At 33.0% G+C, this 27,983-nt stretch overlaps 2 protein-coding genes across 5 annotated transcripts; both read right to left on the bottom strand.

Moving 5' to 3' along the window:
- Positions 1-558: 558 nt before the first annotated feature.
- Positions 559-4,551, bottom strand: LOC112695734 (uncharacterized). Of its 4 annotated transcripts, none has more exons than XM_025748191.3 (8): positions 4,181-4,515; positions 4,033-4,092; positions 3,026-3,790; positions 1,848-2,478; positions 1,645-1,745; positions 1,459-1,548; positions 1,246-1,373; positions 559-1,055 (listed from the first exon to the last, which is right to left on the bottom strand). In XM_025748191.3, exons 3-8 carry the CDS (start codon positions 3,689-3,691, stop codon positions 911-913), a joined length of 1,761 nt encoding a protein of 586 aa, XP_025603976.1. In that variant the 5' UTR covers positions 3,692-3,790; positions 4,033-4,092; positions 4,181-4,515; the 3' UTR covers positions 559-910. The 4 variants fall into 4 exon arrangements, with proteins under 4 accessions (XP_025603976.1, XP_072052724.1, XP_025603977.1 ...); XM_072196623.1 differs by having other exon boundaries at positions 1,848-2,442; positions 4,181-4,497; XM_025748192.3 differs by lacking the exon at positions 4,033-4,092 and having other exon boundaries at positions 4,181-4,551.
- A 13,289-nt stretch (positions 4,552-17,840) lies between these two features.
- LOC140173582 (uncharacterized) lies at positions 17,841-18,527 on the bottom strand. Its single transcript, XM_072198064.1, has one exon. The coding sequence runs from the start codon at positions 18,525-18,527 to the stop codon at positions 17,841-17,843; it is 687 nt and encodes a 228-aa protein (XP_072054165.1).
- Positions 18,528-27,983: the final 9,456 nt, after the last annotated feature.

Below are 27,983 nucleotides of genomic sequence, written 5' to 3'. Positions count from 1 at the left end.
ATTTTGAATAATTAAAAGGCTAAGAGCATAGCAATTTGGTATTACAAATAAGGATTTAGTTAAGAGGAGTCTTAAAGAGCCAGCAGATTTTGTAATTTGTAGTCACTAATTAATTAATATTACTGTTTTTAAATTTTAATGGTATAAGATTAGTTTTGTTTTTTTGCTAATTAAATGATGACCAAATTTTAATAAAAATGCTACTCCTACACTTTTTCTTTAGTTAAAATATACTTTTTAAACATATATTAAAGTTGCTAGTAAAAAAAATTAAATTTCTTTTCAATAAAGATTAAAGAATGAATGAATGAAACAGTCGGAAAACAAGTGTCCCGTGATTAGCTGCAGCCTGCAGTTAACCTTTTTATAAGATAGGTTCCATCATAAGTTTGTCTTCACACTAATTTTTGAAATTAAAAAAAATAGATAATTTAGTTTTTAAAATTGCAAATGAGCAGTCCAAAATACGAGCTTGCAAGTCTCAAATATGAAACTGCGATAACCTAAAGGTGATAAGTGATAACGCTACACTGCATTGCCAACTATATCAAAAGATAGTAACATGAAATCAAATGATATCATAGCAACCTCTTTAATTTTCCTTTTAGCTAGTAAAATTATTGCCAAAATGACTGGCTTATAATCTACTATTACTACTCCAAAATCCAGAATTAAAAAACAGAACTGGACATGTTGTATACATTTCCAATTAACTGGATATGAATACCACAAATCCTCTTATGTACCAATTTAAAATTATGTGCAACAGGGAAAATTAACAATTCCCAGTTGGGCTCTCCACCAAAAGCTCAACAAATGTTTGATCTAATCTAGAGCCTATACCAAAGATGAAAACATTGATGGTGTCGCGCGACTGGCACGAGGCAGTGACAGAGGATCATCAACAACTTCATGCTCTAGTTGCGGCTGCCATATTCTCCTGGACCGCCTTGTAGCATTGGAGACTGCAAAGAGGAAGCTTTGATTTTGAATCCCGATACTTATATGGATTGCTACAAGATGGACCAGCACACTTCTCACGCGGTGGAGGATAACTGAAAACATTTATGAAATGGTTTCATTAGAAGAGAAAGACAATTTTATGTGTTTGCCAAACAAACAATGAGATTTAACTCCTGACCAATGTTTATTGTTGTATATATTTGGCAAACATATAGAAACAAGTTATCAGGAAGACAGTGAAACAGGTCCCGGATAACAAATTAGCACTTTAGGAGAGCCTACCTGATGGGTTTGGAGTTCAATATGCTAGGGAGCCCCATTTCCTCGGGAAAGGTCACAACTGTCCCAGAAGGACCCATCACATATCTCACGGTGTTTGATGCAAGCATTCTTGCATTGGCTGCTTTCTCCTGCAAAGAATAATTTAACACTGAAGGCTGAACCAAACTAGAAATTCAAAATAGGGTGTAGGAAATTAATCTAGTGCTGCAAAACCTCTGCCAGTTCTTGTTGACGCTTCTTTATTTTCTCTTCTCGCTTCTTCCTGCTGGAATCTTGACCAAGTATTTTTCTGATAGCTTCAGCCTACAAAATCGTTTCAAATGGACTTGATTAGTTGACTTTCCATGTAAAATGAAGTACGATGCACAACAAAAATACATCTGGAGAGAAAAAACAAACCTCAGATTCTCTGGCAGCCTTCTCAACCTGCATTTTACGCCTTTGAGCAGCCTCGGCTTTCTTCAGTTGCTGCTCCACTTCTGTAAGCTTCTCCTTTTGTTCTGCAGTTAGAACATCCAATTGTAAATTAAGCTACATGGTTGATGTCTCTAGTATGAAATTGACACTTGGCAGAAGGAGATAAAGTATAGATAAGTGCTCACTTCTAGGTGGGGCAGGTGGTAATCCATTGGGAAACTCGATTAAACTTGCACCAGATGCTGAGGCATCTTTGCTCGATTGAAGGGCCCGTTGACGTGTAGTGAGAGTCATTTCCTTCTTACCATCCATCAATACATCAACTGATTCTTTCCTCTGTTTTCTCTTTTTCTTGTCCTCAAGCTCGCCATCAGAGCCTGACTCCTCTTCAGCCTCATAGTCAGTGTCCTCAAATCTAGACCTTTTCTTGCCATCTCTGCCTGATCTTGATGATGCAGCATTTTCCAAATTGGATACACTAGAGAGTTTTCGATGCTTCTTACTCAACTCTTCTTCATCTCTATACACTGCAGAAACTTTCGATGTTTTCAGCTTCTCCAAGTACCGAATCTCATCATCCTCATCATCGTCATCACCAAATTCTCCATCCAGTACTCGCCTTTTTGGTACTCGCTTGCTCTTACGAACTGGTTCAGATTTGTCTCTTTTCTGACCAGATGTGTTTTTTCCAGATGTCCTCCCCATCAGTGACTCCTCCTTCCCAAGACTAATACAACCCCTTGAGGATCCCTTCCACCGAAGACCTTGTAAGCCGCCCCTCTTTTCAGAAGGAGAATGATTATCGTCAGAATTATTCTGGGATAATACAATTTGATGAGATCAACCAAATAGGATTTTAAGGTTAAAAAAGAAAAGAAAAGTTATTATTTTATAGATAACCAATCAAGACCAGGAATACTCTTCCATAAAAGTAACATCTAAATATTTGGTACAGTCCTTGCAGACAGGGTAGACAAGATATGCCTTAATAATACTATGAAATGAAATTCTATAGAAGTTTCTGACCGGATTGACTAATTCTGCAAATGTCAAATATGCAATACCATCAAAAGGTATCCAGGACCAATTAAGCTTTTCCATGAAAGAACTTAAATGGTCATAAATCTCCAACACGAGGAGCCATTTAGGCTTAAAGTAGGGATAATGTGTGGCCCACTTTATCTTCTGTAAATTTAATAGGAATATACACAAGGATTAATCAGCTTTAAAAGCACTAAATCTCTAGGTGGAAGCACTTGAATGAAATGATATCCCCAACAAATTCTATATAAAACCATTGAGGAGCAAGATACTATACTATCAAAAACTGACATAAGCTACGTTACAACCAAATGAGGAATACCTGTTGCCTTTGGCGTGATCTTGAGGCATCTGAAGAGCGTGTACTTTTCATAAATGTTCCAGTTCCTGAAGCACCATTAGACGACGAGTTAGATTGAATGGTACGTGTCACACCACCAACCCTGAGTTTAACCTTCTTAACCTTGTTCTCATTCCCCAATCCGTCTTGGGTGACACCAAGCTGCCCCACACTCATACTCTCAGGATTCCTTTCACTATACATATCTGCAATTCTTGATTCTGACTCAAAGCTCTCCTTTGATTTATTAGACCCTTTCCAATTAGCTGGAGCAAGAACACCTTCGCTACAGCGTTTATTATTCGAACCACTCCTTCCAGGTTCATTATTATATAACACATGGAATCCTTCATCCTTATTACTCTTCCTTAGGGATTTATCATCCTCAGCTCCAGTAGCAGAGGAGGCCTGAGAAACACAATGATTAAGACTGAATTCTTTTCTCTTGGAATTAGTATCATAACCAGCAATCTCGTCGCTGGAGGCCTTGCCAGCATCCTCTGAAGGGGGGGTTGCTGACAAGGGAGACAGCTCTTGCTCTTCCGACACAGGCTGTGAATCAGGTCGAGGCCTGCGCGAAGTTTGACTCCTCCTCCTCCTTACAGCATTGTTGAGGCTATCAAATCGGGTACCACCTAAATCCTCCATCAAATACTTGTTAATTTGTTATTATCCTATGGCCACAGTTTTCCAGTGCCCCTTCAACTACTGCTGAGGGGAAACCCTCATAAACAACAATGACCCCAGCTGCAACAGAATTATATCAAAATATCAATAACACATGATCAATCATAAAAACGAACCATGCAAATTCCAATGCAACCAAACAGCTTTTCCATTAAGTAAAAAATTTACTTGAACATGAAAACAGTGCAATTCATTTAGAATTCAATTAAGATCCTATATTTTCACATGATCTCGAATTTGCTACAACACTTGAAACAGCATTCGCGGATTTCGTTTGCAGTTGCATCACAGTGAAAACCAACCTATACGAAATTTGGGGGAAAGAAGTTCCTTCTTTTGGAAACGGAAACAATAAATGAAACCTAAACGAACAGAAAGCAAAATCAAACACGCGAAAACAAAAAGGATACAGTGAAATTGAGAATAAGCACGGTGAATGTGAGAGCTCACTATGTGATGCGGCAAGAGGATTTTGCGTCCGGGTTATTGCAGCGAACTGAGATTGGAGGGCATAGCGATAGGGTTTGATCGAAGCAGAAGGAATTGGGGAGAGTAACGGGTTCTTGTTGTTCTGTTGGAAATTGGATCGGAGGGAATTATTGGGTGGAACAGCAGAAGTGGGAGTACCAAAGCACGCGCCTTTTCTGTGTAGGGCGCGAGTTTTGGGGAAGGAAAAGAGGCGAAGAAGAAGAAAGAGACAACAAAAAATTTGGAGGTTCATCTGCAGCTGACCTGATTCTTCAGAAACGACCATATTAGGAAGACACAAAAAACCTCGTAAAAGTGCATGCGTCAATTAACATACTACATATTAAGCGTTTAAACTTTCATAAATTATTTATTATTATTTATTTACTAATGTTTCTTTTCTTTTTTAAATATCTATAATATATAAAAAATTAAAGAAAAAATATTTCTTCCTAAATTATTTTAGTTTTAAGAGTTTAATTTTGATATATAATTGATAATATAAATTATTTTATATAATCGTTTAATGTTATTCGTTTTTTGAATGATTTAGTCAAATATAAAATGTCATTATTTTTGTTAATGTCAATACATAATTGTTTGTACGTTTAATTATTGGTGAAACGTATTATAAAGTTGATAGTTTAGACTCATTAAATAATTTAACAGATTTGATTAAATTGTCATCCAATAATTCTCAACTATTAAATTTTGATGTGAGCAAAATATTTTACAAAATTTAGCATTTTTAGATAACTATTTATATGAATTAATATATTTAAATTGCCGTTATATAATTAGAACGTGTAAAATTATTTTTAAATAGTGTATTAAAATTATAATTTTAAAAATATATAGAGTAAATTTTTTTGGTAAACTATTTATCTAAAGGACAAAGTAATCATTCACTATTCGAAAATTTATTTTTAACCATTTAAATAATCAGTTTAAACAGTTTTTAACACATTAAATAAAGAATAATAATACACATTTAAAATTTTTTGTTAATTAAATTTACTTAAATTTATTTAATATAACAAAAATCAATTATCACTAATATTATTCTAAATTTTGTTATTTAATTTAATTAAATTTAATTCATAAAAAATTTAAATACATATTATTACTCTTAAATAAATCATTTATTTAAATAGTTAAAAATCGATTAAATCAATTTTTTTTGAATTGTGAAAATTTACTTTATTTTTCGAGTAAATCGTCAAGAACTGAAAAGATATTTAATCAAATATATGTTTTGTTAGGATGTTGACCATTTTCAATTAGGCGCATGTTTTGGTGTATAAGCCTGAACACGTTTTTCACGTACAGTAGTGAGTTGTTACACTGGGGTTGGGCCGCCTGCAATTGTGGGACTCACAATCACTGAATAATTAGTTAAGATGAGCCCTCTTCCCTTAGACGGTGGGGCCTTCTGCAGTTAGTTTTATGTGCTCTTGTTGGAGTCTCAAGAGCCATGTCCTTGATTCCTAAGCTTCATCCTCCCGTGCTCCTGGTCGCTGTTGCCGTCACCGTCACACCTTGGGCTCCTCATGTGGCTCTAGATTTATGGGCCTTCAAACATGTTTTATCTCAATCGGGCCACATATTCTTCACCCCGCCTCTGGATTCAGAGGCTCTAAGATAATTGTGTCAGCTAACTTGGTCCATTACAAATTCAATTACTATGATCCTACATGATTAAATTAGAGTATTTGAATCAAAATCAAAATCAAAATTTTCGGCCTTTTTTTTTTATTAAAATTATTTTTAACATTATAAAACATTATAAAATTATTTTTTTATCTATAAACAATATTTTTCAAACAATTTTACCCTTTTAAAAATCAAAACAAACACATTCTCATTCTTCTGTATTTTTTCACTCTCTTTCGATCTTTCTCTTCTCTCCCTTTTCGCCACCCCACCACCTCAGCTTCCGTCTCTTTCTCCATTTTCTTCTCTCTCTCTATCACCAATCTCAACTTTTTCTCCATTAGTACTGATCTCACCTTCCAAATTTTAACATAACTGCATATCCGACCAGAACTTGAACAGTTGAACCAAATATTTTTAGTCAAAAAAACAAAGACACATGTGAGATGAATTTTTTTGTTCATTAGTTTATTCCACAACAAAAGCCTAAAATGGTAATGATAATGTACCCAAGTCTAGAATCAATACAATTCCCAACTTTTCCCGTCTTTATTCTCGTGTTCTTTTTAGTGTATTCTAAACCATTGAATATGAACTAATATAGTTTGAGTTAAAGTTAACACACTATGAACAGCACAAATATGCTTTATCCAATATCCACAATTAAAAACTCAACCTTGAAATTAGTTTAGAAAAGAAATACCTTGTAAATATGAAATCCCTAAATTACACTGTGAGGTATGGTTTTTGAGATTCGCAGATTTCAGGAACAGATCGAGGGCTCTCTGCTTTTTTCCTCTCCCTAATACATGAGCCTGGCATCTACTATGGCGAGTACAGACCCATGTGCCGCCTCCTTCTCGAATGACTCCAGTGCCTTTTTTACATTCTGCTTCACCCGTGGGCTTCCGTGCTTGAACTTCTTTCCCATCGGAGCAACATCATCGCCTCCCTCAACGACAGCAACGCCTCCCACCATGACCGGCACACCACCGACGCCACCTTTAAGGTTGGGTCATCGAATGACGCCGCTATCTTCGCTATCACATCGTACGGTAGCGCCGAGAAGCCAGCATCAATGTCGGAAGGTGCAGTCGGCAAGACCCGAAAGGGAGAGAGAAGCCAGCGCCGACGTCGGAAGGTCTCCGTCCCTTTTTTTGCCGTTACCTCTCTCTTCTTCCTTTCCTTTTCTTTCTTCTCCCTCTTTTCTTTTGTTCTTTTTCTTCATCTTGGTTTTTCTGTTTTAGGTGGGAACTGGGAAGGGATGGGGTAATGGACTAATGGGTGGGTGGAGTGAGTATTAAGTACGTCGTAGTGATAATAAGAAAAGGATATTTGTGTCATTTCAAAAATTATTATGTTCAAAAGGATAATTTTAAAATGTTTAATAACATTGAAAATTATTTTAATAAGAAAAAAAGTTAGCGACGATTTTGATTTTGACACAAAATGTTAGAAACGAAAAAAGTATTTAACCCATTAAATTATATTGGTAACTAAGTTAGTTTAATAGATTATTGACACAATAATAAATAGTTAAATATATTTAAATAAGTCCCTAAAAAAATTTTTATCGAACATTTTTGTCTTTAAAAATATTTTATTACGTTGAGATCTCTGAATTTTATAAAAATAAGATATATAGATCTTTACGTTATATTTTTAAAGATTTATTTATCCAAATAAAAATAATATATCTAATTAAGGCAGAAATTTATATATTTTATTTTTATAAAGTTTAAAAATTTTAATGTAATACAATTTTTTTAGAACAAAAATGCTCGATGCAAAATTTTTAAAAAATCTATTTAGATATATACTAAAAAAATACAAATAAAAAATTTTAATTAAACTTGATTATAAAAAAACTTAGATTCAACCTTCTAATCTTTTCTGGCACAAGTTTGTGCACTGTCAATTCTAAAGCCTCAATGCCACAACTCAATCTTTTATGCATGCCACGGTTGTCTTCTTGACCATAGCAGTGGCCTTCAAATTATAATAAGAGAGTCCTCTAACTCTAACATAACACCGTCAATTAACTATAATTGTAATTGTTCAACATCAAATTAATCATTAATGTGCCATGTATCATGCGGTCCGGAAGAATGAAATAAATAATATACTAACAAGTGAATTTTGCTACTATTATGTAAGAATCTTAATTAACCATCTTTAAATTATCTAGTTGATCACACAGATGGTTAAAATTGAGAAATATTTTATGACTTTTTTTTTAACATGATTTTATAACTCAAGTGGGATATGTTAATTCTGAAACTTATTACTTTATGCTAATAGGAAAAAAAATTAGAAACTAACATTTTTTAACCAACATTTCTTTTTTTAATTTTGTTCCTTTGTCTAATTTTTATTTAGTTATTACTTTAATTTATTGGTAAATTCTTGGTTAAAAATATTAGTTCCTAACAAATTTGAATAAAGCAAAATGTAACTTCTATCCCGAACAAAATCTATACTCTATCTTATAATGAGTTTTTTTTTTTGTTGACTTATCTTATAATGAGTTTATTAATGAGTACCGGAAAAAAACTTTAATCATTAAATCTAAAAGTTATTGATCTATCTAGGAGTGGTTGACTCTTTAATTTCGTACTTAACCCATATGCTCACTTAAAAAAATTTCAATCTTATTATATATATAATTTTTTTTTGTAATTAAGTTCAATCAAGTTGGTTTAAGTATAACAAAAATCAACCTCAGATTAGACTACATATAAATACGCACTCTCCCAACTATTGAATAATGTGAATATCATTATGAAAAACAATTTTTCTCTCTTGATCAAAATCGTAGCGTTCAAAATTCAAACCAAACTCAAAATCTCTCAAAATCGTCGCGAAAAATCAAGGACTTTCAAAACTAAATTCAAAATCTTCACCAAAAAATACAAAAAGGAAAATATTATTGAAGTTATTGTTCACTTTTTCACTTTTCTCTTTCTCATTTCGATTGTGAAACACTCCATAGTCATATTTGTATTTATTTTGTAGATTCACTTTGTGTTCTAGCGTTGAAGTATGTATTACTATTCTTATTATACACTTCATTTGGTGATAACTGTGTTAGGTCGGTGTAAAAATATTACATAGTGTTTGTCGTATAGTTTAAGCTATATTTTGCATGTGTTTTGAGGGATTTGAATGTGTTTTTGTGCATGTTTAAGTATTTGTATGTTTCAAAATGAATTTGTTTGTAATAATCAGTAACAACTTTCGGTGTATTTCATGTGAATTGAGGTGTTTTTGGTGTTGTTGTCCTCTTTATACTGTAACTAAATAACAGAATATTATTCTTGTGCTTCTGATGTTATGTTGTATATGTTTGAGTGATTTGCATATGTTTTTCTCCATTTTTTAGGAATTTTCTTCATCGATTTATTGTAACAATCCGTAGAATTTAGTTGTAGTGCTTCTAGTATCATTTTATGCATGTTTGATTGAGTTGCATATCTTTTTGACCTCATATTGTATGATGTAATAAAAAGATAATAGCGGTATATTTGGTTTGTCTTTGGTGTATTTCATGTGAATTGAGGTACACTTGATATTTTTGTCCTCTTTTTTTTTGTAACTAATCCATAGAATTTTGTTATAGTGCTTGTAATTATACATGTTTGATTGAATTGCATATTTTTTTTGAACTCACATTGTGTAATGTAATCAAAAAATAATAGTGGTGTATTTAGTTTGTTTTTCGGTGTATTTAATATGAATTGAGGTGCATCTAGTGTTTTTGTTATCTATTAACCTTTTCTTTATTTCTTACAGAAAAATAACAAAAAAGAAAGCGCCAAAATATAATGTAAACATATATATATGTTTGAACAACTCAACATTTTTTGTATAAATATAATTTATTTACATTATTCTCATTTATTTACAGAAAAAACATTAGTTGAGATGCTCCACGAGATCCATTCCTGATAAATTCACAATATGAGCGATGACAAGAAATTCATTGTTTAAGAACTGGGGTTCAGTGATGTGATGCACATTCCTGCCATGAATGTGCCACATAAGTTCTTGAAAAAATTGACATATTCATTTGATATGTACAATAACACACTGCACATACGGTATGATACAATCAACATCACCCAAGAAAATATAGCAGTTGCCCTTACCTTGAATGTATCTAGTAAAAATTTATTTTGTAGTATATTCTGTAAATTAAATTTTGATGTATTATCAAATTATTTTTGTGTTATTGAAATATTTTTACTGCTTTAGCAAAGCCATGCTATCCATTTGTAAGCTTTCATTTATAAAGCTTCTTAAATAATTCTTTCATTAGGTGCCAATTAAACTAAAAAATTGTTCTCTTTAGCCAAACTTCAGATATTTACCCTATTTTGCTATGCATATCATTGGTGGATATGGACGGCGGATGTTGAAAAGAAGAAATTTTATATCCCTAATCCATTGAACAAAAAATCTCCTTCCAAAGACAAAATAGAACTTAATAAATTTGTTGTAAGTTGTTTATCTTATACAAATTTCTATTTTCTCTATAAATTCTCTTGTTTCTGTCTGTTTGAAATAAGGTGTACTGGTAATTCTTTGTGTGACGTTATCATTTATTCATTTCGCTATAATTTGGTGTTAAATATAGAATGTTGAGTTAGAAAAATCAATAACATATTGATGATGACAAACATGTTTATTTGAGTTAATAACCCAAATGAGTTTTTGATGAAGTGGTTCAAGTGTGCAGGCCCAAGTAATTATTGTTGCAGCCCAAACAAATAAGACTGAAAGCTTCCAAGGGTGATAATTGAAATGGAAGCAAACCAAGCCCAATGCCAATCAAGCAAAAGAGAAGCAACCATAAGCCTTGTTAAGTTCACTTCGGGTAATACATCAGAGAAGAAAGGGAGATTCATCTTTTCGTTCTAACACAAAGAGGAAGAAAGAAAAAGTTAATCAAGAAAGCCAATGTCCAATCAAGTTAATCAAAAGTATGCTAAGCAAGTTCAGAGATTAGAGGTAATTTGTTTTCATTTGCATGCAAGTTAATTGCTTCACATTTTCTCCTACTCTCTGCACCACTATTTTGAAAAAAATGAAGAAAGTGGTGGCCAAACTTCTCTACTGTGAATCAAGGGTTGAAAGTGTTTCTTGGAGCCAAAACACAAATCTAAAGGTTTGGATTTTGCTAAGCTTGTTGAAAAAGTTGAATGGTGCTACTGCTGTGTCTGCTACAGTACTAAGTCCTTATTCAAAATTCCTAATTTTTGGGGTTGATTGAAGAAAGAAAAGAAATTATTTTAGCTGGTTCAAGGACCAAGAAGTTAACTTTGAAGAAACCCTAGCCGTGGCCTAGGCAAGATACAAAAAGGAAAAAACGATTCTCATTATGGACAAAGAGAGAACCCGAATTGAGAGAAGAGTGAAAACCTCACAAACAGAGTTTGAAGTCTTGGAAGTATTGCACCTACACTAAAGGGAGCACTTCGCCAAGATGAAGAACAATTTTTTAAGTTCAAAAGTTGGCTTCAGCGCATAGAGTCAAGGTTGTGAATCATCATCTCCTTCATATTTTACTGTTTGTATTTCTGTTTCAATGTATATCTTTTTTGTATTCATTCATAGGTAAAAAGCAAGAAAGAGAGGCATTAAGAAAAAGTCATTGAGTGAAAAGGCTGAGAAAAATACTTGCAGAGAAAAGCCAAGAGTGATCTCAGATTTTCTTTGGTTGTTTTTCTGTTTTGTGTCATGTACCTGAGAGGTATCTCTTGCTAAGTTTGGTAAGCACTTAGTGTGTTGAGTCTAGGTAGTTGCATAGCCAAGTCAAGTTTATGTTAAAACTTGAGTGTCCCATATAGGATTATGTTGAGTCCTAGAAAATTGGTGTATGTAATACTTGGAATGATAGTGAAAATTTCACCAACATTGTGGTGGAGACTGGATATATAGGTTGCATTGCACTAGACAACTGAACCATGATACATGGCTGTGTTATCTTCTTCCTCTCTGCTCTAATTCTATTTTTTGCAACTCATGAGACAAAACAAAATTATCTCCTGCATAATCATATACACAGACCAAACAGGAACTAAGTCAACAGTTTTGGTTGAAGGCATTATTAAAAGTTTTAAAGAATGCCATAGATTCAACCCCTCTTCTCTAGGCCATTAAGAACCTTCAATTTGTATCAAGAGTTAGGTATCAAAAATCAATCTTCACAACTTGGAGGAAAGGTCTAATGGCAAACAACATGGGTGCAACTACTGTGGCCTACACTCTTCAATGGGAAGAACTATGCTTATTGGAAAGAAAGGATGTAGATATTCATTCAATCAATTGATTACAACATATAGAAGATAGTGGTGAATGGTCCTAAAATCCCTATAAAGACAAGTGTTGACGGAGTGGTGACTCCAAAGAAAAAAGCCGAATGGAATGATGATGATAAAAAGAAAGTGAAGCTGAATGCAAAAGCTATTAACTTGATGCACTATGTTAAAAGCTTCGAGGAGTACCGAAAGGTGTCTAGATACAAAACGACAAAAGAAATCTGGGAGAAACTCCAAGTCACACATGAAAGCACCAAACAAGTCAAAGAAACAAGAATTGATATGCTGTGAAAAGAGTATGAAATGTTTACCATGAATGAAGAAGAAAGCATTGATGAGATGTTTGAGAGATTCTCAACCATCATAAACAGCCTACACGCTATAGTAATGACCCACACTGAACAAACTCTGGTGAGAAAAACTTTTCATAGAAAATGATAAGGGTGTCGAAGCACTATACGTCAACATCAGTGGACAGTGAACAAAGTATCAAATCTTTCTATTTAACAAATCTTACTATGTTTTTTGTTATTGTCCTATTTTAATGTGTTATTTCACTTTTGTTTTTAGATAGAATTGTACAATAGATGTGATGAAATGACTGGAGATAATTGATCTGAAAAATATCAAAAAGAGAAAATATTCATGGAAGAATTGGAAATAGGTAATTATCTTTAAAAATAAAAAACTCTCTATTACTAAATTAACAGAGTTTAATAAAAAAATTTCTTTAAACTGTAAGAACAAGTTGATCATTTCAGAATCACATATGCTTCACTCATTCTATTTGACGAAATGAATCAACTTAAAGATAAAGCCATTCAAGAATCTAAAGCCATCAGACTATCCAAGCCATCTGGTACATTATTAACTCCTTACTGTACATTGAAATAAGGAGATATTGATAGTAAATAGTTTGAATATTGTAAATTGTTAAGAATTTCTATACTGGTTGTGTACTGAATTGTCTGTGCAACGTATAGTTCAAACAAACACATACTTTGTATCTTTGCAAATATTCAATTTAAGTTTTTCATAAATTTTTCTTTGTAAAATAAAATTTCTATGAATCTGTCTATACTGTATTGAAATGTTGTTAATCTGAATGAATCCAGGTTTAAAAAAATGTAAAAAAAAGAAGAATAAATTCTATAATACACCAAATTGCTTTTCAAATACATTGAAAACTATTCAAATAAACACTAAATTTTTGTAGGTTGATTTTCTACACTGCTTAAGTATTGAATTGTCTATGTAATATATATTTAAAACAAACAAATTCCATCAAATAATTGAAGAAACTAATTTCAAAACAACCAGCAACATGGTAAAATAGAACAAAATAATAAAATTTAAAAACTAAACCTCATTTCCATAAAAAAAGAACATTACATAGATTACACTGAATTGTGTCTAAGACAACGAAATGGATTCATAAGAACACCAAAAATATATCTTATTCTCTTGAATTTCTGAACTGATAATTCATAAATGTCCATGACAATGGCTGAGATTTGATTGCACCGCTGAACCACCATAAAAAAGGTTCAACTGCAAAAAGTAAACCATATATTAGCAAAACTATTAACATGCACAAACTCAATTTCTCCTGTTTAAAGAACATCACTTTTATCTCACTTAGAGCGTTCTTTTTCTTTTTTTTTTCTTTAAAGCATTTGCAATCTGTTTTTCTGTGTTCGATCCCAATCTATTTTTTGGACATTCTCTTGTTCTCACCCATGGAGGGCTTTAAAACTTGTTAATATCTTCCAATGAATCATCGTCATGAGATAAGAACATTTTTCTTTTTGCTTTTAGCTTTGTATTCTTGCATCTCAACCATAGCATGATCATATGCGCGGTGCAAAATCATAGTCAACTCCTCAGATTCTAATATAAATTCACAAATATTTTGTGAACAAAACACCAAATCGTTAAATCTCCTACTTCTTGGCTCTAATAGAGGCTCGTCGTGGCTGCTATTGATATGTGTGTGCCTCCTCTTTACTTTCTTACTCCATCGTTCCAATATATCTTAGTGACACTTTATTTACTCGTTCAAAGGTTAACGGGCTCAGAGAGTGACGGCACAATATCCCTCTTGACTCGAATAATAACCACTGACATTTAACTTCAGATGATATCGCGTCGTATGTAACACAAACTTGTTGAGTTAGAAACCTATTCTATAACTTCATATACCATATAACCTAGAGTGGAATGTGTTGATCTTGTGATGCAATTCACCTTTCCTCTAAGTTGTACTTGGACTTCCTTGAACTTCTTGTGAGTATGCACATGCTAAAATTGAGCTTCTATTGAGGATTTTGTTGCACACAGTATGACGGTATGAAAATCTGCAGCATTCGATTCTCTCTCTGCTCTCTACTTCCTAAGCAATTATCATACTGATTGATGAATTGGATAAGCGAGCTGTTGCGCGTAATAAACTTTTTAAAAAAAGCATGCATGCTCTCACTCCTTTGTGTGCTTCTCATCCTGGCCTAGAAGTGGTGATCGAGATAAACTGAAATCATAAATGACGACGATCTTCGAAAAGCTCTAAAAAAATCAGAAAATACCTAAATCAGAACCAAAATACACCGAAGACATACAATTTGACATCTCTACTACACAAGCAAAACACATAAATATCCACACACTAAAAGTAACAACATCAGTTAATCCTAATAAAGACACCATTACCTGAAAGTCACTTGTTGTCCCCAACACCATACTTCATTCAAAAGATCATTTTAATTCCTATCAAATGATTCTTTTGTAAAAGAGTTCCAAACAACATGACTTATTTGGTGTTCAATTTTTTCGTGTCACTTGTAGCCCTTAAATTTACTTGGGATCTTCTTCATAATATGCCAAATACACCACTGGTGAATTGTTGTGGGCATACAAGCTTCAATAACCCTTTGCATCGATGTGCATTGATTGATAAGAATGTCTTTCGGAGCATTTTCTCCCATGCATGCAATGAAGTCAGCATTCAAATAACAATTTGAATGATTGAATATCCTCGTTTTTCATTAAAGCACATCCCAGAAGTGTTGACTGACCGTGGTGATTCACCCCAACGAAAGAACCAAAAACCAGATTATACTTGAATACAACGATACAGAAACAAATCATATATACACTGAAAAACTTTCTATATACATCGAAAGTGTTTCAAAATACACATAAATCAGAACAACATATTACCTATTTGTATTATTGTAAGTGTTATCGAATGAAATAACATTTATAAAATACTCACAGACAACCCTGTTTCTTGCGTCGGCCCAGAAAGCAATCTTAATTGACTGATCAACCTCAAGTTCAAGCTCGAAATTTTTTTTTATTCTTCTCTTTTATTTTTAATAAGTATTTTTCAAATTCTTTTTCATCCTCTAGTTCCGAAATATTTCACACTTCTCTCGTGATGTAATTTCTCACATCTTTTTCAATAAAACTTAATTCACGATGATCCTTACTGCCGTGACAAATTATTGATATGTTTTGCTTAGTCTGATTCCGACTTTTTCGTTATTCTCTATTGTATGTCATACAAACATGCTTAATTAGTAATTACCTATGTTGTTTAACTATCTCTACTTGATTTGGACAACACAGATGTGAATGATGCAATACAACCTTCGAAATGATCCAAACACCATCGTCCTTCAATATATGTATATAAATTTTTGCAGGATAATTTAATTCAGCTGAGGAATTTGTCTTCTCAGTTGGAGATATGTTCGATTTCCATTTTTCCTCTCTGGTACATGTAACCAATTGGTTATTAATTTTATTTTTCTTCTTATTTGTGTTCCAAATTTTTGTAGAAAAACCTGCAAATTTAGGATAATCTTTGTAGAATTTTTCAGCTTCTTCAAACATGTTAAAAGTCATCGCAACCTTTGAAACAAGCTGCTCATCAACATTACACAGAAACTAAAAATACACTGAAATCATTCCAAAATAAACCATATTAGAATCTAAAATACACCGAAATTTTGAACGAAACAGATTCATCAAAATAATAAAATTAGATTCAGAACTCGTACATTATATTCATATTCAAACCATCAACCATGGACACTAATTTTCAGAAACAAAAAACAAAATTATTCAACTACATAATCATAAACAACAAACAAACTACATTAACTATATTCAAATCACACATCACCACTTGATTCGGTTAAAAACAATAATACAATTTGTCCTGGTTCAACTGAAAGTCTGAACCTAAAAATATATCGAAAGATTTCCAAAATACACCAATTTATAATAGAAATACATCGAAACGAGAATAGAACAGATTGATGACAATAATAATTCAGATTTAGAACTCCTACGTTACATTCAATTCAAACCATCGATCATGAACAACAATTTTCAAAGACAAAAACAATATTATTCACCTACAGAATCATAAACTACTAATGAACTACATTAACTATAATCAAACCACACCTCAACCACTTAATTTGATTCAAAACAATAATCCACTTCGCTTTTATTCAATTGACAGTTTGAACTTGAATCATTCATTATTTTCGACAACAAAATATATGTTCAAACTTGATTTCAAAGTCTTTGATCTAATTCAAATAAGATAAAAGAGCATTAAACTTAAACGAAGAGAACGTAAAGAAAGAAGAGAAAAGCAAAGAACGCAGAGATGGAACAGAACGTAGAGATACAGAAAACACTGAAAAAATTCAAAAAAAGAAATAAATCGACATAAAAAAAGGTAGTTATATATATTCGCGTATTGAGTCAAAAGTTTATTAAAAGTAGTGATACATGAAAAAGAATTAGGTCAAAACTGTTTAATTGAACATAATTGATTAAATAATTTAGATGCAGAGATTAATTAAAAAACATTATGCCCTCTGCACGAATCATTAATTGAAGTATCAACAAAATTTTGTCTTACTTGTTCAAGATATTTTATTTTGGAACGATAATATTAAAAAAACAAAAAATACGATCAAAATTTATCTTATTTAATATTTATTAATTAATTATTATAATAATTAATAAATATTAAATACACCTTTTTTTAAATTTTTTTCGCTAACAAACCTCTCTAATTTTGGAATACTTTACACCATAGAACATTACACGCTCTTGTTTTTTTCTCTCTCACAAATTAACCCACATACTTTTAATGGAAGAATTAACTTTTCAAAAGTGTCAGGGTAATGTCCAAAAAAAAAGTTAGGGTTAATATTTTTTATTAATATTAATTAATATTTAGTTAATATTTTATTTTTATATTATTAAAATTTAAAATTTAATATTTGATATTTAGAATATTGAAAATTTTATTTTTATTTTTATTTTTTTTAATAATTTCGAATTCAAGTAGCTAGCTAGTGTAAGAGAGAAGAACAAAATTCTCATTAGAAAAAAAAAAAAAGAGAACAGATTTACGAGCCAAATCAATGAATGTATAAAAGGTTACAAAAATTGTCTTTGGACAGAATATAATAAATACCTAATAAATATTATCCTGCCAATATAAAATAAAACGATACATTCTATGAGAAGAACAAAGGATCTCTTTGAGCAGAAAGAATGGCGATTACACCTCTTGCACCTCCTCCTCTTCCTCCTCCGTCTTCTCTTATACATCCATTAATAATGAATTACAGCATGCGTGCTTAGAACAAGAAGTTGTTGTGGTTGTTGATCCAGCCGTCCATGATGGCCAAGCAGTTTCCACCGAGTTGATAAACAAGAGCAGATTTTTCGGAAATGGGGTTGGTGACACCCTTGGATTCAACGAAAGCATCATCACAGGCAGACCTATCAGACAACACGGAGCTGAACTTGTAGTAAGCATCAACAACGTCAAAGCGCTGAACGAGTTCCAAAGCTTCCTGAATGGTTTCAATCATGTTCTTGTAGCAGCTCTTGCAGACATGGAGAGCACCCTTGGCGGCATCTTGGGTGGCAGGGCTGTCAACTTCGACGACGATGCTAGCATGAACCTCCAAGGTGACGTTGAGGGTGATTTTCATCTCGGCTTCAAGGGCCTTGAATGGATCGAACATGAAGCCATGGACGAATGGTGCAATGGTCTTGGCACAGAGGACAGGGTTCTCGGTGCCAGTGCAGAAGTGTTGGATTTGGGCCCTGAATTTTGCTGCATCACCTTCAAGTTTGAGGTTGAAGAGGTTGGAGCCTAAGCCGCCGAAGAGGCCAGCGGTTTTGGTAAGCTCGCTGGTGGGGTTGACGGAGGGTACCGGTGACGGAGCTGGGGCTCCTGCTGGGAAGTTAAAAGCATGAGTTGAAAGGAGGACGGAGGAAAGTGCCACAATAAAGAAAAGGCTCTTATTGAATGCCATTGTATTTATCCTCCTTTGTCTTTGGAAGAAGAGTTTTTTCTTCTTCTCTTTATTCAACAAAGTTAAAGACAAAGGAGAATAGATGCTTTTGTTTGCCTTGATTCAATTAGCAGCAATATGGTCTCCTTTTATAGCATCTATCTATATGCCAAAAATAGCTTGCTAGCTAGGGAAACTAACTTCTCTCAAATTTAGAATTTTTCTCTTCATACCATGATGTTTGTTATGACCCTTTCCTATTTTGACTTTCACAATTATAGCTTGTGCAGTTGTGAATTATCAACAAAATAGAAAATAGAAAATTCTATTTATAAAAACTTGTTAGGTGGGGATGCGTATTATGATTTTGGATTGTGGTAAATTACATTAAATTAAAGTATTTATTTTGATTCAAAATAAAGGTGTAAAGAGAATACAGAAAAAGAATAAAAGTGAATTATTTAAATATCTAAATAAATAAAATATAATTATTATAGACACTTTCTGTAATTTAGGTACATTATTAATATATATATAAGTATTGACTTAAATTAAAAATATTTATTTTAGTACGAGGATAAATTTAACACATACGTACTGATATGATAAAAATATAAATAAATAAAAATACGACAAATGAACTATATATATTAATATATTTTAATATATTAATATAGGTAAAAATTCAAGCGGAGTCGACTTTATGTGAAGTTGATAACTGAGAGTCGTTAGATAATTTTACTGAATTGACTAAATTTTCATCTAATGACTCTCAACCATCATCAATTTCACGTGCAGTCGACTGCACCTGAGTTTCCACTATTAATATAAGTCCTAACAAATGATGAATTGGCTGTAGTGTTATATTGCTTTGGCATTATGAGTTTGGAGAGAGATGGAAACAGAGTTATGCAGCGAAAGAAAATGATGAGATTTGGTTCAATTGATTATTACTTCTTGACTTGATTACAATTGTTCATACTGTACCTATTTGTACTAGCTAGTAACATCTATTCATAGGCTAAGATATTAAGTGATGGCTTGATGACCAAGTAAACCTTCACTAGATAATTCTGGTATTGCTGGTGTACCAGATAGACTCAACTGAAATAACTGCCTCGGATCCTTTTCTATCTGCCTTAGTCTCCTCTATACCAGATTACCAGCACTACTATCCACAGGCATGATTATTTCTGCTGTGAATCATGTTGTAGTTGTTACTTTGATGGATTTCATGCTAAGGGAACAGGCTTGTAATCCACATGTAACTAATACTTTTCCAATACGGGTATTGATCACTTGAACAATATGCCATTATTTAATGAGAAATAAAGGGACAATCACTTCTTAGCTGCATTTGGTCGTTGAATAAAGAATAAGATAGGGCACAAAGAACGTACACACAAAAAATTGTGTTTTTTGTATTTTATTTGTTAATAAATGATATATATATATAAAATAAAATATAAAAATTTAATTTACTCTAATTTTCTTTTGCATAAAAAATTTAGAAAGAAAAATATAATAATAAAAAATATAATAATAAAAAAGTGCTAAGAATAATGAAAAAAATTAAAAAATAAATTGTATCTTTTTATTAGTGTCTTTATATTACAAAAATGATACAAAATATACTAATTCAATATCTCAAAACATAATATTTGTATTCATATTTTATCTACCAAATATAACTTTGTATGACTATATATCTGTCTCTGTATACAAACATAGTTTTTGAGCTAATATTGTAATTTTATATTATTAAAATTTAAGAATTAGAATTTAGTATTTAGAATTTAATATTTAGGGATTAAACAATATCGTATTCTTTAGATATTTCATATAAAAATATATTCATTGGCCATGTAACATTGCTCCATCAACAAATTACAACTATGAATATTAATATTTTACCGTTCTGATAATCGAATTGAGCATTAGTCACTGAATCAGGTTGGTTCAAGATTAAAACTGCTCAACAATAAATCGATCAAAAAATTAAGAAAATTGGTCAAATAATTAATTAACTGAATAACTGGTTCTCTTTTCTAGTAGTTAATTGGTTTAAACTAATAAAATATAAATTTTTTTTTAAAATTATATATTTTATACATAAATATATTATCTTATTATATTCAATTCAGTTGCAATTGAATTTTAAACTTTTGAATTTCTACTATCACCGGTTTAGTTTTTAGAATTTTGCTTTACACACTTGCATAGATAATTTTGGGGTGATCTTCAGTGGCGGAACTTGAAACAAAATTTTGGGAGGGCTTTTTGATATGGACCCATTTAAGATAGGCTCGTCTAACCTCATCTCTCTAATTTGGGTGATATTACCAAATTTGAAGCTGTTTTCTAGGGTCTCGTTTCAAAGAATTAATGTCAAACTCATCAGATGCAACTCTTTGAACTTTTGAAGGTTGTATTTCACTTTTTTCGTGATTCATTAAAGTAAAAGAACTATCTATAGGTGTTAATATCGTAAAAGTTATATGTTATACTTCTTGAATATTAGCCTTTCTTTTAAAAATGCATCAATTCTTTATTTTTTCATGATTATTTTGTATAAAAATTGAATATAAAAGAAATTAGAAGGACAAAAATTAAAATTTATAATATTTATTGAATTTTTTTATCAATTTATACAAATACAATAATATCAATACTTATTGAATATTCTAATATTTTTTATCATATAAAAAATTAAATTAAATAAACAGTAAAATATAAAATAATATTAAATTATATAAATAAAAAATATCTAATTTTTTATATTTGAACTCAAGTAGAGGGAGTGTTGCTTATTGAATAGAGAGCTGCGAAATGCGAATACATTCAGTTCAGTCCAAATCCAACAAGGTTTGAATGTTTAAAACTAAAAACTATTGTGCAATAAAAGTAAGAGATGAAGATTGAATTTTGGTATTTTAAGTCATAGTAAACTATTTGAGCCAATTAAATTATTTTTTATTTTTTAAAAAAGTACTACTAATTTTTTTAACAAAAGTTTGGGAAAATCATGGCCCCTTGTCTTAACTAAGCTCCGCCCCTGGTGATCTTGTCACTTGCAAATGCCAAAATGATATATATACTGCAAATTGAATAAACACATTTTCACTTGTAAAAAATGCATGGCCTCAATCCATGACCTACAACTAAAATTATGAAAGGAACAACTCAGCTATCTCAACTTTAGTATTTTACAGTTAAAGTTTTCCAATGTTGCTGTAAGACTGAACACTCAATCTAAACTCCAATTTAAAAATGACCACTCAAAATCTAGACTTCTATTTAAAAGTGACTACTCAAACCCCATCATGCTAAGGTTCAAAACTCTGTTTCCTGCACAAGTTCTTGAGTCCTATTCTTTCTCTGTTTTGTACCTTCAATGATCATCCAAATTACTTGGTTAGAAACTTCCTATTATAGTTTAGAAAACTTTGGTTTAATTTGTCTAATTTGTCTATGCATAGAAATGAAAGGTTCATAGTAACCAATATGATAAATAAACTTTAGTGTGTATATATAATACATTTTTATAATATTAAGTCATAATTTCACTTTTTTTTTTCTTAAATTTAAGATTTATGTTTCAAGTTAATCTATCATGTTTGTAATTTGTAAACACCGTTATATTTTCATATTGATATCACATCATGTATATCTCGTCTTTGTTGTAAGTATTTGATAAGTTTTTTGTATATTTGATATAATGATTGACAAATTGAACTAAGTATTTGCTTAATTATCTTTAAGGTTTAATCCATTCACAGTAACTCCGGAACTTTAATATTTCACATGTGATGAGTGAGGATGTTAGTGAAGTTATTATGTTGCTTTCTTTCTTTTGCAGCTTGGAAGTTTTGCAGAGCATTGTAATAAAATTCCTCAGTATATATTGTTGTATTTCGTTGGTAAAAGATTACATCTCACAAATTAATTACAACGATGATACACCATAAAGAATTAGCAGCCATATATATGGCTACCATGTGCACCTCCTCCTCCTCCACCTCCAATATTGATTAGATCAATTAAAAAAGGAAATTGTTCTGGTTATTGATCGAGGCGTCGAAGATCACCAAGGACTTTGAAATAAATTGACTAGCAGCATTAATAGCCTCTTTAGAAATAGGGTTGATGGCTCCAGGAGATTCAACGAAAGCATCATCGCAGGTGCCTCTGTAACTTGCAGCACTGCTGAACCTGTAGTAAGCATCAATGACGTTGTCCTGGTTCACCAGCTCAAGAGATTCATTGATGGCATCTACTGCATTGTCGTAGCACTCCTTGCAGATGGACAGAGCAGCCATTGCCTTCTTTGGGGTGGCGTGGTCCTTCAGTGACTTCGCGATTTCCGCCACAACCTCCAACGAATGGTTGAGGGCGGCGTTCATCTGAGTTTCAAGGGCCTTGATTGGATCGAATTTCCCCTTCACGAATGGTGCAATGGTTTCGGCACAGAAATCAGGGTTCTGGATGCCATTGCAGAAATCCGCGATCTGCTGGGCCTTGGATTTTGCATCACCTTCAAGGTTGAGGCCAAGGTCGAGGTTGAGGTTCTCGTTCAAGCCGCTGAAGAAGTCGTTAACTGGATTGGTGGGTTCAGCGGTGACCGGGCCGGGGGCCGGGCCGGAGCTGGATTAGTGAACCAGATTGACATTCCTGTGTATCGATAGGCATGGCCTGAAAGGAGGAGAGAGGAGAGTGTCACAATGAGGAGAAGGCTATTGTTATAAGCCATTGTCTTCTTTTTCTTTTGGAAAATAATTATTATTAAATTTATTCAAAAGAAATAAGAGGCAGGGCAAAAGATTTGCCTTGATTGAAAAAGGGAACTAGGGTGGGCTTTTATAGTTTCAGTTGTTCGTTGCATCTATATACCGAAAATAGGTATGTGTGGGATAACTGTTCAATATGCCGATTTTGTTGCAGTGATTAAGGGTTCACGTTGGCTGTGGTTGCTTTCTGTTCAAATTGGAAGGTGTACGTGTGTGGTGTTATGTGTGTATGGTTTAAATTGATAAAAGGTAGGAGTTGTTAAAAGACACAAATTAATCTTGAAAATATCGTCATGAGCATACTTAACTTTTCAAACTAAAAATAAAATAAAAACATATGATCGATCTTTATTTACAGTTTATCAAATACAAAGTAAAATGGGGTTTCAACAACAATTCTCTTGTTCTAACGAGTTATGAGTAGGCCATGCCATTCCAGCTGCTTGCATTATGTAAAATGTAGGTTGTGAGCATCAAACAATATAAGGCGACTACTGTGCTGGCATGGACTTTCGTGGCTAACGGTGCCCACTAATTGACCAGTCACTAGTGTGCTGACATGTGACATTTTCTATTGGGTGATGGGAGTGTGTTATGAAAATGTTAATGGTAAAAACTTAAGTACAATTTAGTCAAATCATTTAACTTATTCTTAACTATTAACTATCATTTAACTTATTCTTAACTATTAACTTCACGTGAAGTTAACTATATCTAAGTTTCTACCTTTTTTTTTTTGATTAGACGTAACCCAAGTATAAGCACAGGAGTTTGTATCTCGCCTCTTCAAGAACGCCGCGCCTCTTTAAGAAGGTCGCTTCCATAATCGCAGGTGCCACTACCACACCTTTTTCGAAGAGAAGAATGAAGGTCTCGAATGATGGAGGATCTCCCGCTCCTGTTAGTTGTAGCTGCTGCTTGTGGAGATAAAAATGAGATAAAAATTGAATAAAAGAAATTTAAGATGATGAATAAATTTGATCAAATTGTTTTCAATTATCAATTTTATATGAAAATACCGTAGGTGAGTCTTCACCTGTATAAATGGACTTTTGTATATGAGAAAATTAATTGATACAACTAAATAGACATGTGTTATGACAATTTGATTGGAACTTGAACAACACATCGGCGATTAAAAATAAAGGATAAAGAACTTGACAAGTGACACAAAATCGACAGAATGGCACTTCTCCGGGAGTTACAGTGAATGACGGTAACGACCGCCTCTAATCGGAGTCGATCCTCGCCGCTACTCGATGAATCGCAAACCTCTGCCTATGATGATAGCCGGTCGTTGTTCCTTCCTTTAATCGGAGTCCATCACTACCGCTACTCCTTGATGGATCACAGACCTCCGCTTACGATGATGGTCGGTCGTTGTTCTTCTCACCGACGCAAACCTCTAGGCGGAGCCTCACCGCTACTGCTCTTTTTCTCAACAGATCTAACAAGTTATTTGCTGTCGGAACTTGCAGAGCTCAGTTTTCCAATAGTTGACCCCAAACGGCCAATGTCACCCCTCCTTCATTAGTGGAGTTACTGTATTGATGAATATGTTAACTAGTTAGTTTTATTATTTTGGAATATTTTATTTTGGCAAGTCTTAACAATGAGAAGTGAGAACTATATATTGTAGTTAGAGGTGGCAACATGTACCTTATCTACCGGTAATTAATCCGACCCAATTTAGTTGAGTAAGGTTGTCAATTCAATCCGTAGTTGTTAGGATTGTCAATCTGACTCGCAACGGATAAGGTGCGGGTAAGATTTTTTGTGGGTTGGGTAGAGTGTTGCCAGGAACCTGAAAATCACCTTTTGATAATGGCGGACCTCCAGTATAAAGACAGTCATACGGCGTCTAAATCTGAAGTTGAAAACCAGAGGACAACGCCATTATACTACCTTCACCACACCAAACGCATGGTCTTCATGGGGAAGGGCCATCAGCAAACCCCCAGCCAAGGTGGATCCATTCGAAAATCCGTCACTCTGAAGAGGAAGAACCCCCACAAACGGCCGAGATATTGGGTCTGTTTTGTGGCCAGTGAGAACAGCTGGAACAGCTGGAGTATGAGGCCAGGCGACAACAAAAAGCGGAACGAGAATTACGGAGAGAGGTAAGACGACAAAGAGAGCTAGAAGAAAAGCTTCTGAAGTTAGAAACCGACACCTTTGGAATCGAAATAACCGAATAGATTGGGAAGATAGCCCCTTAGGTGGGGAAGACCCGTTCATAAAAGAGATCATGCAGGCCAAAATTCTCAGAAACTTCAAAACACCCGACATGAATCTCTATGACACCTCTGACGCTACTGACGTTAGGATTTTTACTAGTAAAGAATTTCATAAACGCGTTGTAGATAGAGTTTCTAAACCAACAAAAATCCCTTCGTGCAAACGTTTTGGTTGTCACAAGTAACAAACCCCTTTGAAATTGATAACCGAGTATTTAAACCTCGGGTCGTCTTCTCAAGGAATTACAGGGAGGTATGTTCTTATTATTGGTTATGAAAAAGTGTATTTTGGGGTTTTGGATTAAGGTAAAAAGTTAGTTGAATGACAAGTAAAATAAAATAATAATAGCTGTAAAATAAACTCTTGGCAAGGTATGAGAAATTAGAAGTCCTATCCTAGTTATCCTTATCAATTGTGATGAGAATTGGATTTTTCTCCCACTTTGTTAACCTCTAACTATGAAGGTAAGTTGAGTGGATGAATTAATTCGAATCCTCAAGTCCCAGTCTTTCCTTGGGAAAAGTTGGAGTTATTGGATCTCGAATTAATTCTTGAAGAATTCCAATTTTCAGTCAACAATGAGTTTGATAACTCAAGAGTTACCAATTAATCAACCAAAGCCAAAAGGGAATAAAATCTACTTGAATGAAAATAAATTGGATAAAGTCAAAGCATCCATGACATATAAATCTGAAATACCTCAAATTATATTAAATAAAAATGTCAATTCTAACATGGACAATATCATCAGCCAATTGGGCAACATTAATCAAACACAAATAAAAATATCAGAGTAAATAAAAGTAGAAGAGAAACATAAATTATCGAACCTGATATGAAGAAACAATCCTAATCCTAATAGGAATCCTAATCCTAAATCCTAAGAGAAAGGAGAGAACCTCTCTCTCTAAAAACTACATCTAAAACTAAAATTATGAATTATGAAAAGCATCTTAAGTCCCCTTCAATCCTCCACTTTGCAGCCTTTAATCTGTGTTTTCTGGGCTTGAAACTGGGCCGGAAATAGCCCAGGATTCGCTGTTTGCGAAATCTGCCACGCTGATTTTCGCAGATGCGACGCATCCGCATGGATGACGCGTTCGCGTCATCTATCTGTATGGCCACTATGACAAATTATATATCAAATCGAAGCCCCGGACGTTAGCTTTCGAACGCAAGTAAAACCGTGTTATTTGGACCTCTGTAGCTTAAGTTATGGTCGTTTTAGTACGAGAGGGTCAGGCTGACAGCTTTACAGTTTCTCCAACTTCTTGTATTCCTTCCACTTTTGCATGCTTCCTTTCCATCCTCCAAGCCATTCCTACCCTATAATATCTGAAAACACTTAACACACATATCAAGGCATCTAATGGTACTAAGAGAGGATTAAACATTGGGAACTTAAGGTCAAAGAAACATATTTTCAATCAAAGCACATAATTAGGAAGGCAAATATAAAACCATGGAAATAGTATGAATAAGTGGGTAAAGAGTTGATAAAATCCACTCAATTAAGCACAAGATAAACCATAAAATAGTGGTTTATCAACCTCCCCACACTTAAACAATAGCATGTCCTCATGCTAAGCTCAAGAGAAACTATAAAGATGAAGAGGAATGGTAGGATGTATGAAATGCAACCTATCTATATGAATGCAACTACATGCAAAAATGTTTCTACCTACTTGGTTAAAAATAAATAAGTTCTCCAAGACAAACATAAATCAAATTTCACTAATTCAAATCATATAAAATAAAGACAAGTAAACTTGTAAGAAGATAGCTCATGGAAGTAGGGAACATAGAATTTAGCACTGAACCCTCACTGGTAGTGTATATCACTCTAATCTCTCTAGTGTATAGGGTAATCACTCTACTCTTCTCTAGTCATGCTTTCTAAAACTTTGTTCTTCATCTAATCAATCAACAAATATTTAGCATACCAATGCAAACATCATGAGGTCTTTTCATGGTTGTAATGGGGCTAAGGTAAAGATAAGGGTATATATAAGGCTAAGTGAGCTAGTAAAGTGAATCCTTGAGTAGTCTAAGATCTCACCTAACATATACATACTCTATAAAAATTTTAAAATTATACTTAGCTTCCCATAATTTTCCCACTTTTTATCACATACTCATGTACCAATTTTATTTTAATTTTACTTCCATGTGCATTGATTTCTCTACTAAACTTATTATTGGGGTAATTTTGTCCCCTTATTCATAATTTTTTTTAATCATAAAAAGCAAACATAACTTATCAATGCACATGGATTTTCTATTTTTTTTTTATTTTGGTTTTTTCATGAGTAGGTTCCCAAATTCTCAATATTCAAATAAATTAGAAACATGATACATTCCCTTATTAACCCATGTTCCCACAGTTTCCCCACACTTAAATTATACACAATATCTATCTTAAGCTAACCAAGGATTCAACTTGGGATTTTTA

Source organism: Arachis hypogaea, chromosome 6 (assembly GCF_003086295.3).
Source record: "Arachis hypogaea cultivar Tifrunner chromosome 6, arahy.Tifrunner.gnm2.J5K5, whole genome shotgun sequence".
Lineage (NCBI taxonomy): Eukaryota > Viridiplantae > Streptophyta > Magnoliopsida > Fabales > Fabaceae > Arachis > Arachis hypogaea.
This window is presented reverse-complemented; position numbering and strand designations above follow the sequence as displayed.